The following is a 15,340-nucleotide window of genomic DNA, read 5'->3' on the forward strand; positions in this document are numbered from 1 at the left end:
GGCCTCACTACGGCACTGGAGGAGGCCCATGACAGAAAGGTCAGACTGGGAGTGGGAGGGGGAGTTAAAGTGCTCAGCCACCGGGAGATCAGGTTGGTTAAGGCGGACTGAGCGAAGGTCTTGAGAGAAACGATCACCAAGCCTGCGTTTGGTCTGCCAATGAAGAGAAATTGACATCTAGAGCAGCAGATACAATAGATGAGGTTGGAGGAGGTGCAGGGGAACCTCTGTCTCACCTAGAAAGACTGTTTGGTTCCTTAGATGGAGTTGAGGGGGATGGAGACAGGTGTTGCATCTCTTGCGGTTGCAGGGGAAAGTGCCTGAGGAGGGGGTGGTTTGGGCAGGAAGGGACAAGTGGACCAGGGAGTTACGGAGGGAACGGTCTCTGCGGAACGCAGAAAGGGGAGGAGATGGGAAGAGGTGACAGAAATGTTGGAGGATGATTTGTTCGATATGTTGGCTGATGGGGTGGAAGGTGAGGACAAGGGAGATTCTGTCCTTGTTACGAATGGGGGGAGGTGGAGCAAGAGCGGAGCTGCGGGATATAGAGGATGCCCTAGTGAGAGCCTCATCTATAATGGGAGAGGGGAATCCCCGTTTCCTGAAGAATGAGGACATCTCTGATGCCTTAGTGTGGAACACCTCATCCTGGGCGCAGTTATGGCGTAGATGGAGGAATTGGGAGTAGGGGATAGACCTTTTGAGGGAGTCAGGCTGGGAAGAGGTGTAGTCCAGATAGCTGTGGGAGTCAGTGGGTTTGTAGTAGATTTCAGTCACTAGTCTGTCTCCTGTGATGGAGATGGTGAGGTCCAGAAACAGTAGGGAGATGTCGGAGATAGTCCAAGTATATTTAAGAGCAGGATGAGGTGTTCCACACTAAGGCATCAGAGATGTCCTCATTCTTCAGGAAACGGGGCTTCCCCTCTCCCATTATAGATGAGGCTCTCACTAGGGCATCCTCTATATCCCCCAGCTATTTACGATATACATTAATGACTTAGACGAAGGGATTAAAAGTACCATTAGCAAATTTGCAGATGATACTAAGCTGGGGGGTAGTGTGAATTGTGAGGAAGATGCAATAAGGCTGCAGGGTGACTTGGACAGGTTGTGTGAGTGGGCGGATACATGGCAGATGCAGTTTAATGTAGATAAGTGTGAGGTTATTCACTTTGGAAGTAAGAATAGAAAGGCAGATTATTATCTGAATGGTGTCAAGTTAGGAGGAGGGGGAGTTCAACGAGATCTGGGTGTCCTAGTGCATCAGTCAATGAAAGGAAGCATGCAGGTACAGCAGGCAGTGAAGAAAGCCAATGGAATGTTGGCCTTCGTAACAAGAGGAGTTGAGTATAGGAGCAAAGAGGTCCTTCTACAGTTGTACCGGGCCCTGGTGAGACCGCACCTGGAGTACTGTGTGCAGTTTTGGTCTCCGAATTTGAGGAAGGATATTCTTGCAATGGAGGGCGTGCAGCGTAGGTTCACTAGGTTAATTCCCGGAATGGCGGGACTGTCGTATGTTGAAAGGCTGGAGCGATTGGGCTTGTATACACTGGAATTTAGAAGGATGAGGGGGGATCTTATTGAAACATATAAGATAATTAGGGGATTGGACACATTAGAGGCAGGAAACATGTTCCCAATGTTGGGGGAGTCCAGAACAAGGGGCCACAGTTTAAGAATAAGGGGTAGGCCATTTAGAACGGAGATGAGGAAGAACTTTTTCAGTCAGAGAGTGGTGAAGGTGTGGAATTCTCTGCCTCAGAAGGCAGTGGAGGCCAGTTCGTTGGATGCTTTCAAGAGAGAGCTGGATAGAGCTCTTAAGGATAGCGGAGTGAGGGGATATGGGGAGAAGGCAGGAACGGGGTACTGATTGAGAGTGATCAGCCATGATCGCATTGAATGGCGGTGCTGGCTCGAAGGGCTGAATGGCCTACTCCTGCACCTATTGTCTATTGTCTATTGTCTATTGTCTAAATGTATGAAGTCAGTGAGTTCTGCACGGGTACAAGAGGTAGCACAAATGCAGTCATCAATGTAGCGGAGGTAGAGTTCGGGGATGGGGCCGGTGTACATCTGGAACAGAGATTGTTTGACGTACCTGACAAAGAGGCAGGCATTGCTAGGGCCCATGCGAGTGCCCATAGCTACGCCTCTGGTTTGGAGGACGTGGGAGGAGTCAAAGGAGAAGTTGTTGAGGTTAAGAACCAGCTCTGCTAGGCAGAGGAGGGTATTGGTAGATGGAGATTGGCTGGTTCTGCGGTTGAGGAAGAAACGGAGGGCTTCAAGACCACCCTTGTGGGGGATGGAGGTGTAGAGTCACTTATAAAATTATGAGAGGCATCGATAGGGTAGACAGTCAGAACCTTTTTCCCAGGGTGGAATTGTCAAACATGCAGTGGCACAGCTGGTAGGCTACTACCTCACAGCACCAGAAACCCGGATTTGGTCCTGACCTTGGGTATTGTCTGTGTGGAGTTTGCACATTCTCCCTGTGACCACATAGATTTCCACCAGGAGCTCTGGTTTCATCCCACATCCCAGAGACATGCGGATTTGTATCCTCTCTGAATTGCACCTAGTATGTCAGGAGTGGAAGAGAAATGTAATAACATGGAACTGGTGTGAACATTTCATCAGTTGTAGGCATGGAGTCGGTCGGCTGAAGGACCTGTTTCCATGCTTTATCTCTAACCTAAACTGGAGAGCATAGCTTTAATCTGAGAGGGGAACATTTATCTTACAGAGTGGGGGTGCCTGGAACGTGCTGCCAGGGGGTGATGGTGGAAGCAGATGTGATAATGGTGTTTAAGAGGCTTTTAGATTGACATATGGATATGCAGGAATGGGACAATATGGATGATCTGCAGGCAGAAGAGATACACCATGTTCAGTAAGAATATTATGGGCTGAAGGCCATGTTACTGTACTGTACCGTCCTACGGTCTTGTAATAGCATTCAATAAGTTGCAGATGGAGGTTTGCCAATTTGGGCACGTTTTCAGGTATGATATAGAATTGTTTATACTTTGAGAGTCAAAAGGTTTGTTTTCTTTGACATTATTGGACATTGTGGACAATTGCCTCTTGTATTCAACATGATGTATTTCAAGAATATCCTTCAATATTTCCAACAATTGCAGATCAGCAATCACCAAAGTAAATGGAATACTGCAGCAAAATAGTAAAATTGTCTATTGCAGGGCCATTCCTTGCACATTCCTTGCATCATTGAGATCTGATAAATATTTGACTGTTAAATTCAATATTTAGGAGATGTGTGGAAAAAATAGAGAAGTTATGTTACAGGTGACCTCAGTGTTACAACAGAATTTCATCATAGAAATTTGCCATTATGGAATTCATAAATCCCTCCCAAATGAATTGAGATATGGAATAAAAAATCATTCTTACAGAATTGTGAAAAAATAAACAAACTGTGTACTTGGAACTTGCCAGCAGTAATCAAACAGACCCCATGGTCTATGATTATCACAGCAGCTGGTTCACAACAGGAGGGCACAAAAGAGATTTTATTTGTAAACTGACAATCTCTTTAATTGATGGTTTGTAAGTAATTAAAATAACAGCCCTTTCTTTATTGCTTGAATACAATTTAGGACCCTTGTGAATTGTTTAAAATGCTTAACATAAATATTTTATATGGCTGCGTCTTTTTCTTAGCTTTAATGAAAAGGATTGGGACTTTTGATAAGAATTATGAGGAATGTTCAGTTAGTTTATTGTCACGTGCACAGAGGTACATTGAAAAGCTTTTGTTGTGTGCAAACCAGTCAGCAGAAAGACAATACATGATTACAATTGATTCATTTACAGTGTATGGATACATGATAAGGGAATAATGTAAAGTTACACTAGAAAGGAAACAATGTGAAATGTCCAAGACTTGAATTCAATGTGAATTCTATTCCATAGATTTATTTATCACATCAAGTGCAGATTGCTTTCAAATGTCACAGCTTATATATAATATTGGAGATAATGAAAGTGATGTTCTCTACACATGTCTGAGTTCACAAAGTTAAAATTGTTTGCGACAATGGGAAATAAATCAGTTCCATTAATATAGAAATTTTTAGAAACTAAAGTTTTAGATTGCCTGATATTAGCGGGTTGAGGTAAGGTGGTTCTCCGTCTCCGTTCTCCTGTTCAATATGTTCAAAGAATTGTATTTAATACCAAACTCTTGAGCCAATATAGCCATGATTATATGTGGAGATCTATGTTCAAGGCATTTGGTCAAAATGAAAAGAGAAATTTAACAATTAAAATTATTTGTTTTGAGATGATTAATTGATGATTTAATCAGACTGCTTCCAATATACAGGTGGCCATATGCCCATCATGTCCACACAAGTCGTAAAAGACCTTTCTAGTCTAATCCCATCCTCTCGCACTGATTCGTAGCCCTGATAATCGCAGTTCTTCAAGTACACATCCAAGTCCTCTTGGGCAGTGAGTGGAAGCTACTTAATGACCCTCTGGGTGAAAAACTTTGACTTTATCTCCTGTCTAATCTTTACTCTCACTACTTTAAATCCATGAACACCACCTGGTTTATGAAGGGAGACACAAAATGCTGGAATAACTCAGCGGGATAGGCAGCATCTCTGGAGAGAAGGAATGGGTGACGTTTCGAGTCGAGACCCTTCTTCAGACCCGACCGAAACATCGGAAGATGTAGAATCATTGTGGATGGAACTGAGAAATTGTAAGGGTAAAAAGACTCTAATGGGACTTATCTACAGGCCCCCAATCCCAGGCTACAGGCCTGGATATAGGGTACAGGTTGCATCAGGAGTTAAAATTAGCATGTAACAAAGGTAATGCTATGTGCTTATGGGAGATTTCAACATGCAGGTAGACTGGGAAAATCAGGTTGGTACTGGACCCCAGGAAAGGGAGTTTGTAGAGTGCCTCCGAGCAGCTTGTACTGGAGCTTACCAGGAAGAAGGCAATTCTGGATTTAGTGTTGTTTAATGAACCGGATTTGATAAGTGAACTCAAGGTAAAGGAACCATTAGGAGGTATTGACTATAATGTGATAAGTTTTAATCTGCAATTTGAGAGGGAGAAGGTAAAATCGGAAGTGTCAGTGTTGCAGTTGAACAAAAGGGACTATGGAGGCACGAGGGAGGAGCTGGCCAAAGTTGACTAGAAAGGGACCCTAGCAGGGATGATGGTGGAACAGCAATGACAGGTATTTCTGGGAATAATCCAGAAGATGCAGGATCATTTCATTCCAAAGACGAAGAAAGGGGAGTAAGACCGTGGCTGATAAGGGAAGTCAAGGACAGAATAAAAATAAAAGAGAAGAGTACAACATAGCAAAGATGAGAGGGAAGCCAGAGGATTGGGTAACTTTTAAAGATCAACAAAAGGTAACTAAAAAGGCAATACGGGGAGAAAAGATGAAGTACGAAGGTAAGCTAGCCAAGAATATAAAGGAGGAGAGCAAAAGCTGCTTTAGGTATGTGAAGAGGAAAAAAATAGTTAAGACAAATGTGGGTCCCTTGAAGACAGAAACAGGTGAATTTATTATGGGAAACAAGGAAATGGTAGACGAGTTGAACAGGTACTTTGGTTCCGTCTTCACTAAGGAAGACACAAATAATCTCCTAGATGTACTAGAGGACAGAGGACCAAGGGTGATGGAGGAACTGAAGGAAATTCACATTAGTCAGGAAATGGTGTTGGGTAGACCGATGGGACTGAAGGCTGATAAATCCCCAGGGCCTGATGGTCTGCATCCCAGGGTACTCAAGGAGGTGTCGCTAGAAATCGTGGACGCATTGGTAATCATTTTCCAATGTTCTATGGATTCTGGATCAGTTCCTGTGGATTGGAGGGTAGCTAATGTTATCCCACTTTTCAAAGAAGGGAGAGAAAAAGCGGGGAATTATAGACCAGTTAGCTTGACATCAGTGGTGGGAAAGATGCTGGAGTCGATTGTTAAAGATGTAATAGCCGTACATTTGGATAGCAGTGAGTTAGCACGGATTTACGAAGGGTAAATCAGCCTTGACAAATCCTCTGAAATTTCTTGAGGATGTAACACGTAGCATGGACAAGGGAGAGCCAGTGGATGTGGTGTACCTGGTCTTTCAGAAAGCGTTTGATAAGGTCCCACACAGGAGATTAATGGGCAAAATTAGAGCACATGGAATTGGGGGTAGAGTATTGACATGGATGACATGGATAGAATATTGGTTGGCAGACAAGAAACAAAGAGTGGCGATTGACTAGTCCCTTTCAGAATGGCAGGCAGTGACGAGTAGGGTGCCGCACGGCTCGGTGCTGGGACCGCAGCTATTTACAATATACATTATTGATTTAGATGAAGGAATTGAAAGTAACATGAGCAAATTTGCAGATGACACAAAGCTGGGTGGCAGTGTGAACTGTGAAGAGGATGCTATGAGGATGCAGAGTGGCTTGGACAGGTTGGGTGAGTGGGCAGATGCATGGCAGATGCAGTATAATGTGGATAAATGTGAGGTTATTCACTTTGGTGGCAAGAATGGGAAGGCAGATTATTATCAGAATGGTATCAGGTTAGGAAAAGGGCAAGCACAACAAGACCTGGGTGTCCTTGTACATCAGTCACTGAAAGTAAGCATTTAGGTACAGCAGGCAGTGAAGAAAGCCAATGGCATGTTGGCCTTTATAACGAGAGGAGTTGAGTAGAGGAGCAAAGAGGTCCTGCAGTTGTACAGGGCCCTGGTGAGACCACACCTGGAGTATTGTGTGCAGTTTTGGTCTCCTAATTTGAGGAAGGACATTCTTGCTATTGAGGGAGTGCAACGTAGGTTAAAGAGATTAATTCCCGGGATGGCGGGACTGTCATATGATGAAAGAATGGAGCGACTTGTAGTAGGACCTCCTTGCTCCTAAACTCAAATCCTCTCGCAATGAAGGCCAACGTGCATGCCATTAGCTTTCTTCACTGCCTGCTGTACCTGCATCCTTACTTTCAGTGACTGATGTACATGCACATCCAGATCTCGTTGCACGTCCCCGTCTTCTAACACCATTCAGATAATAATCTGTCTTCCTGTTCTTGCCATCAAAGTGGATAACCTCACATTTATCCACATTATACTGTATCTGCCATGTTTCTGCCCACTCATGCAACATATCCAAGTCACCCTGCAGCCTCATTGCATCCTCATCGTAGCTCACACTGCCACCCAGCTTTGTGTCATCTGCAAACTTCGAGATGTTACATTTAATTCCCTCGTCTAAATCGTTAATATATATTGTAAACAACTGGGGTCCCAGCACTGAGCCTTGCGGCACCCCACTAGTCACTGCCTGCCATTCTGAAAAGGACCCATTAATTCCTACTCTTTGCTTCCTGTCTGCCAACTAGTTCTCTATCCACGTCATTACCTTACCCCCAATACCATGTGCTCTAATTTTGCACACTAATCTCTTGTGTGGGACCTTGTCAAAGGCTTTTTGAAAGTCCAGATACACCACATCCAATGGCTCTCCCTTATCCATTCTACTTGTTACATCCTCAAAAAATTCCAAAAGATTAGTCAAGCATGATTTCCCCTTCATAAATCCAAGCTGACTTTGACCGATCCCGTCACTGCTTTCCAAATGTGCTGCTATAACATCTTTAATAATCAACTCCAGCAACTTCCCCACTTCGATGTAAGGCTAACTGGTCTATAATTCCCTGTTTTCTCTCTCATTGGCTACCATCCAGTCCACAGGAACTGATCCAGAGTCGAGAGAACATTGGAAAATTATTACCAATGCATCCACGATTTCTTGGGCTACCTCTTTGAGTTGTCTGGGATGCAGACCATTCGGCCCTGGGGATCTATCTGCCTTCAGTCCCAACAGTTTACCTAACACCATTTTCTGACTAATGTGGATTCCCTTCAGTTCCTCCCTCCCACTAGATCCGCGGTCCCCTAGTATTTCCGGGAGATTGTTTTGTGTCTTCCTTAGTGAAGACAGAACCAAAATACTCATTTAACTGTTCTACCGTTTCCTTGTTTCCCCATTATAAATTCACCTGTCTCTGACATTAAGGGACCTACATTTGGCTTTATTAATCTTTTCCTTTTTACATACCTAAAGAAATTGTTACAGTCAGTTTTTATATTCCCATCATGCTTTCTTTCATGCTCTTTTTTCCCCCTCTTAATTAACCCCTTTGTCCTCCCCTGTTGAGACATTCTTGCTATTGAGGGAGTACAAAGTTAATTCCCGAGATGGCGGGACAGACATATGATGAAAGAATGGGTCGACTGAGTTTGTATTCACTGGAATTTAGAAGGATGAGAGGTTTAATCGATTTATCTCTCATGTTGGTTTGTTCACCACTTGAAATGTACATGTGGTGACTGTTTCAGATTCTGCCACCTTGATTAGTGATGGCATTACCAAGCCCCTTTTGGTGATGGATGGTGACCTCCACCACCAGTGTATGTTCTGTGTCCTTGCTCCTTTCGTTGTTTATCCCAAGTAAGCTGGAGGTACACGTATAAGCAGAAGTGAGGAGAGACTAGAGATGCTGGGGCTTTTCTCCCTGGAGTGGACGGCGTTAAGAGGGGACACGATTGAGGTATATAAAATTAGGTGGGGTACAGATAGGGTAGACCGCAGGAAACCTTTCCTCAAATCAGAGGGAGATAAAACTGGAGGACCTAGGTTTAGGGTAAAGGGAAACGATTCATAGGGTATATAAAGGGGATCGTTTTCACCAAGAGAGTGATAAGTACCTGGAATGAACTGGCATTCATGAATGTATGCCATTGAGCCATAAAAGTGTGCAGCACAGAAACGGACCCTTCAGCCTAACTAATCAATTCCAACCATAATGTTTATATTCTTAATCCCATTTGCTATATTTTTTCCATTAGAATGAATTAAATAATTTGTCCCCTGCCAATGTTAAACTAACTGGCATGCAATCACATGCAATCCTCCCTTTTAAAACAACAGCACAATGTTAACAATCTTCCAATCCTGTGGCACCTATCCTTAGCTTGGGCAGATTGAAAAATGATGGTTCGGATCTCAAGAGTTTCCTCCCTTCCTCCTTTTTACAGCTTGGAATGTATTTCAAATCTCTGGTGATTCAGTCATTTTTCAAGAAGTTGTGCCACTTAATGCTCCCCCTCTTGTTTTGTTTTGCATTCCTCCTCCTTGGGATCATGCACCTTTTCTGCAAAAATGGCTACAACATGTTTATTGAGAACTGAATCAACATCCTCCCACTCCACATATACGTACCATATTGGTCCCTGATAGTATCTACGCTTCTTTGAATCATCTGCTTGTTTCTTATGTTCTTGTTAAACATTTTCTGTGATTTTACCTGACATTATTTTCATGGCTAATCTTTTAGTTACTAACTTCTCTTTTAATTTCACCCCTACACCTTCTATAATTATGTGACCCAGCTGTTTACTGATAACAGCCTGAGAAAATTGCTGGAAGACTGTGGAGTCTGGTTGTTTTATATTTTGAGTGTAACATTCTACTTTGCCAAAGAAAGGAAGAATATATGGCCAGAGGTGGATCTGCAATGGATTAAATGATCTGCTTCTTACCCAGGGGTAAAAACAGAGACCGAAATATTGGAAGTAGCTTTGTAGTTTTTACTCCTTAAGACTATTGAAGCTATCCTTATTGATGATCCTGTGACACTGAGAGAGTTCATGAGCCAGAAGATAACTTGATAATATTTCAAACAATTTCTGGTCTTTTCCTCACTGGAAGTTTCTCATTTAAATTTTATGTTGTACACTTTTGTGTTGTTGATTATTGGCAAAATATTTGTTTTAACCTGGGATAAAACTATAATGTGTTGAAATCTTCCCCCACAATGTTAAGTAACACAGATTAGTTTGCCAGTTTAGAATTACTTTATCAGTTAAGTAAATATAAAGTGCTTATATAATTTTGTTACTGATAGTGTATGGCATGATTTCAGCTGATTTCGAGCAATGAATTTGTTTTCAACTCATTGCATAGATGCCTTTAGTGACACTGCAATGCCCGATTTCTGCGCAGTCCTTTTTTTCTAGTCCAATCCTCCAAGATTAAACTAGAAAAAAGTACTTTAAAAAAAATCACAATTTTGAGGCTCGCATATCTTTGATTGTCCTATTCCCATTAATGCCTTCGAGCTCTCCAAAAAAGTGTGCCATGGGTCCTTCTGATAGTAACGCTGTTAACGATGGGAGACATTAACTACAAGAGATTGAGATGTCATTTCCATCATATGATGTTGCAGCATCTATATTTGCTGTTCATTGTTTAGATTAATCGATAAATCTGCACCGCAATGGGGAGAGGACAAGAGTTGTTATGGAAATTAATCACATTTTGACGTCTACATCTCTGGTCTGAAACAATTGTAAATTGAATGGTACAGTTTAGTAAATGAATAATTTTCTTGTGCAATATATCCATATAGCCACCAGAGGACATTCTACCCCTTGTCAACCAATGGTAGGTAGTCAGATATATTCATGAGCCCAGTGCTGGACTTTGTAAATTTTAGGAAATAAAGGTTTTGATTAAATGTGGAGTTGAAGTGGGTAATATAGATTTTCCGTATTGTAACGGAAATATAGAAAATGCAGTATTACTGAATCTTAGAATTGTTAGATCATGAAACGAGGCCATTCATTGCATTGAATCCAAGCCTGCTCCATGCTCAGTCAGTGCCATATCCCTGCCCTCTCCCCATTGCAGTGCAAATTTATCAATTGATCAATAGAGTAAAACAGATTAGCATTTTACGTGTAAATCTTCACCTCAGCTTTAGGTCTGAATCTGTACTATCATCTGTTAAATTACCTCCATTTACAGCGATGGAGTTGGAATAAAGGTCTTGCATTGACTTGATTTCTTCCACAACATTGCAAAGCACCTCACTGCCATTGAATTAATTTTGAAGGGTTGTCCTGGCTGTAAAATCTAAATAGTGACCACACTGACAACTTGGTTCCCATGGATAAGTAGAATGTATCCCTCCATGCTACTGTATGGCACAATACAATACTGTTGAACTGTATCGTGAAACCACTGAATTTCAAAGTTTAATTTGTAATGTAACAAATTTTCATTGTCACATTAATGAAAACTAGTGTCATGCATCCCTGCTGGAAGGATTTTATCTTTTGTGTGTATCTATTAGAATTGATGTTCCGCATCGATTCTGGGGGCCTAAAGAAACGGAGGATGAGTATGAAAACAAGGAGGTGGAAGCCTTGCTGAAAACCAGATACATAACCTTTGCAGGGAAGTTTGAACCTGTAAAGCACAAATGCCAAGCACCTCTGCCCAATGGAAAGCTTTGTGAACGCCAGGATCGATTCAAGGTTTGTTTTAAAATTGCATGTTTCAGAGCATTATTGTATCACTGCAGCATTGGAATACAAATATGATAAGAGGCAGTTAATGTTTGTAATAAACAGTTGAATCCTACCTGGCCTTATGACTGTCCACACAGTCGTGATGCAACAAATTTAAAATTACATGAGTGCATACATGTAAAAATTGAACAAATTAAATAAGGGGGGGGAAAGATCTAAAACCCATATCTGATAAGCTGTAATGTCTCACCCAGGTTTGCAGCATTAACACCCTGTGCCATAAATTACTAGAAATAGTTATATCTGTGCAAAGATACGGACAGGCAGGTATTAGCAATGCAGAGCATACATAAACTCCAGATATGTGGACACGTAAAGCAGTGCATCAAATCCAAGGATATGCAAAATTATAATGCAAGGGGTTCAAGTGAATGTCACTGATTATTGTAAAATATGAGAGTGAATGATCAGTTCCTGGAATGTGAAGGAGGCTGAATTAAGCGTTTTAATATAATCCATTGACTCTGGACACGTCAAATAGCCTTGCTAATTAAAATATATTTTAATATGTATGATAATATTTTTAGTTATAAGTTCTAGGAGAAGACTAAGGCCATTTGACCCATCAAGTCTACTCCGCCGTTCAAGCATGGCTGATCTATCTTTCCCTCTCAACCCCATTCTCCTGCCATCGCCCTATCACCCCTGACACCCTTACTAATCAAGAACCTGTCAATCTCCACCTTTAAAATATCCACTGACTTGGCCTCCACAGCAGTCTTTCTTGAGGTAATGAACCCCAATTCTGTCAAGGTACAAATTGCAATCATCTTTGTTTGGTTATGAAACTAGAGTTGTTCTTACTCCTAGAGGAGCCTCGGTGAAGTATTAAGACACTGGAACAGAAAGTAGTCCCTCACCACTTTCAAAACCCAACCTGCAATAAATTATGCGAAAATCCTTGTAACAAGCCATGCTGATATTTGTATTATTGGATTACTGACATCCCAGTTTTTATTATTACCCCAATCATCTAATCATGCTTTCAACACCGTATCTCATCCAAATGGAAAAAATAGTTGTAACTTTGCTTGAAATCCATTATCTTGTCTATCTAGTACTGGACTATTGAGTAAAGAGCTTTCTTGGATGTACTTGGAATAGTCATTCTTTACTTTTGGGGGGGGGAGAGGGGAAAACAGCAGGAGCTCTTTTCCATTCTTTGAGTTACAGGATGTCAGAATCCTGGAGATATGTAAGAAAATGGAACAGTATAGGTCAGTTACTCACATTGTAATCTGTTTTTTTGAACTTCAATAATTGGAGCAGACTGATTCTTAAACATGAGGGAATTGTTGGATCACATTAGTACATTGGAGTTTTGATTCTCCTACAATGTGAAGGGTAATATATTGAGGTGTAATAATTCTATTGGATTTAAGTTTCATGCCAAGGGTGAGACGCTCTTGTGTGAGGAAGGAATTGACATTCTAGGACTTACTTTAGAAAAAAAAATTGGGGGTGGGGGGTTGTAGATCAGTGCATGTTCCTTTAACATAGTGACCTCACCACTACTAACCACTCCCCATGGTCTCTTGTATAATTGTAGCTTCCCCACCTCCAGCTCGCTCTCTAGTTCCGGTGATGACCACGGACAGCTAGGGCATAATGTGTGTAGTGCAATTAATAAACATATTCAGTAAAAGACTCTGCGTACGAGGGACATCCTTTTACATGGTGTCAGAGCGGTAGACTTGCGTCTCCTGTTGATCGGTTTTTATTTTATTATTTGTTCCTCCCAGTTGTGTCCCCTCCTTCCACTTTGCCATGGCTCACTCGTGTCGTCGTCCGGACACGCTCGTTTTTGATGGGGACATAGTGCACCGCTGGACTGTCTTCCAGCGGGACTACGAACACTATATCGCGATTGCCCATCCTGATGCAAATTCTGCGGTACAGGCTCACCTGCTCCTCAACCTGGCTGGTCCGGAGGCAATGGAACGCTATGCTTCGTTCGATTTCGTCCCTCCGGAGGACCGCAACGACCCGGCATGTCTCATGGCCAAGTTCACTGCCCTGTGTGATATACCCACCAATAACATTATTGAGCGTTTTAACTTTTTCACGCGTCGTCAGACTCCAGGGGAGCACGTTGACGCCTTCATTGCTTCTTTGAGGCATATGGCTCGGCGGTGCCGCCTTGCAACAATCACACCCGACGAGATGATCAGGGACGTCCTGGTCAACGGTCTCCTAAACTCCAAGCTGCGTGACGAGCTCCTGATGAAGCCTGACCTGTCGCTAAAGGACGCCGTACATGCCGCACGCATGGCCTCTGCTGTTGCCTCAGTATCTCGGCCGGCGTCCCATGACATAAATTTCACCGGCCGCCGGCGGCTAAATGCCCCGCCGGCCAGGGTCGCCCCCTCCGCGCCCACTACGGTCACCCCTCGCCGATGCCCAAACTGCAACTTCTCGTCACACCAGTTTAACGTTTGCCCAGCGCAGGGCAAAACTTGTAATTCCTGCGGGAAACTGAACCACTTTTCTGCAGCTTGTCGTTCTCGTGGGAGACCTGTCCCTGCTCCTAGAAGGAGTCTAAACAACCTTGCGAACAGTGATAGCGCAACCTGTTCCCAGTACCAACACGAGGAACTCCCCGATCCAGATACAGTGTTTTCGCTTTTGGGTGCACCTGCGTTGATAACGGATCCTTCCGTGCATGTTACTGTCAATGGACACTCCTTCCCTGCGAAGGTCGATACTGGTGCTTTTGCAAATGTTATGTCTGTTGGCCTCTTCGAGCAGATAAGCTCGGGGGAGAGGGTTACTCCTGACGACTCCCGCCTTCATGCCTATGGGGGAGGTGTTCTGGTTGCCGTGGGGAAGGCAACGGTTATCTGTACTGTTCTGGAGACCTCTCGGCCCCTCACGTTCCTCCTGCTAGCATCTGACAACGTCACCCTGCTGGGCGCCCGTGCATGCCAGGACTTTGGCTTGGTTTCATTCCACCGCGACATCCACCTGGTGCAGGCCCCCATGGACCCCCTGATCGAGTATCCCGACCGATTTGATGACGTCCTGGGGAAGCTGCCCTGTGCCTACAAGATCGTTGTTGACCCGGGGGTCAACCCGGTGGTTAGACCGGCCCACCGTGTGTCTTTTGCCATGAAGGGCCGCGTGGAGTCCACACTACGTGGCATGGTGGACATGGGCATCCTCAAGGAGGTGAGTGCCCCCACCCAGTGGGTCTCCACCATGGTGGTCGCTGCCAAGAAAGATGCGAGCGAGATCAGGATCTGCATCAACCCAAAAGACCTGAACCTGGCTATCAAACGCCCGCACTACCCCATGCGGACGGTGGAGGACGTCGCGGCACAGGTCGGTCCAGCCACAGTTTTCTCGGTCCTAGATGCCAAGAGCTCCTTTTGGCAGATCCCTTTGGATGCACGTTCCTCCTTCCTGACCACCTTCAGCACACCTTTTGGCAGGTTCCGTTTCCTCCGCATGCCTTTTGGGATCAACTCAGCAAGCGAGGTTTTCCAGCGTACAATGGAGCAGCTGTTTGCCGGGTTGCCGTGCGCCATCATTGTGGATGACATCCTGGTGTACGGGAGGGACGTCGCTGAGCACGACCGACACCTCCGCCAAGTCCTGGACAGGGCTCGTGAGATCAATCTCAAACTTAATCAACGGAAGTGTCGATTCCGCGTTGAGGAAGTCACCTACGTTGGCCATGTTTTCACGGCGGGGGGCCTGAAGCCAGACCCCGAGAAGACGGCGGCGATCACCGAAATGCCCGCTCCCACTGACGTGCCCGGCCTGCAGCGCTTTCTGGGCATGGTCAACTACTTAGGCAAGTTCATACCCGACCTCAGCGAACTGAGTGCCCCCCTGAGGGAGCTGGCCAAGAAGGACTATGCCTGGGTCTGGCTCCCGCACCACCAGTCGACCTTCGAGGCCCTGAAGTCCAG

At 44.1% G+C, this 15,340-nt stretch overlaps 1 protein-coding gene across 4 annotated transcripts in view; it reads left to right on the forward strand.

The window, feature by feature from the left end:
• Positions 1-15,340, forward strand: part of uvssa (UV-stimulated scaffold protein A) — a 108,896-nt gene that overhangs the window by 46,951 nt on the left and 46,605 nt on the right. For all 4 annotated transcript variants that reach the window (XM_078413711.1, XM_078413763.1, XM_078413839.1 and 1 more), the window contains one exon: positions 11,189-11,372. In XM_078413711.1, the coding sequence (XP_078269837.1) occupies positions 11,189-11,372 (184 nt within the window). The remainder of the gene's footprint in view (positions 1-11,188; positions 11,373-15,340) is intronic.

Source organism: Rhinoraja longicauda, chromosome 1 (assembly GCF_053455715.1).
Source record: "Rhinoraja longicauda isolate Sanriku21f chromosome 1, sRhiLon1.1, whole genome shotgun sequence".
NCBI lineage: Eukaryota > Metazoa > Chordata > Chondrichthyes > Rajiformes > Arhynchobatidae > Rhinoraja > Rhinoraja longicauda.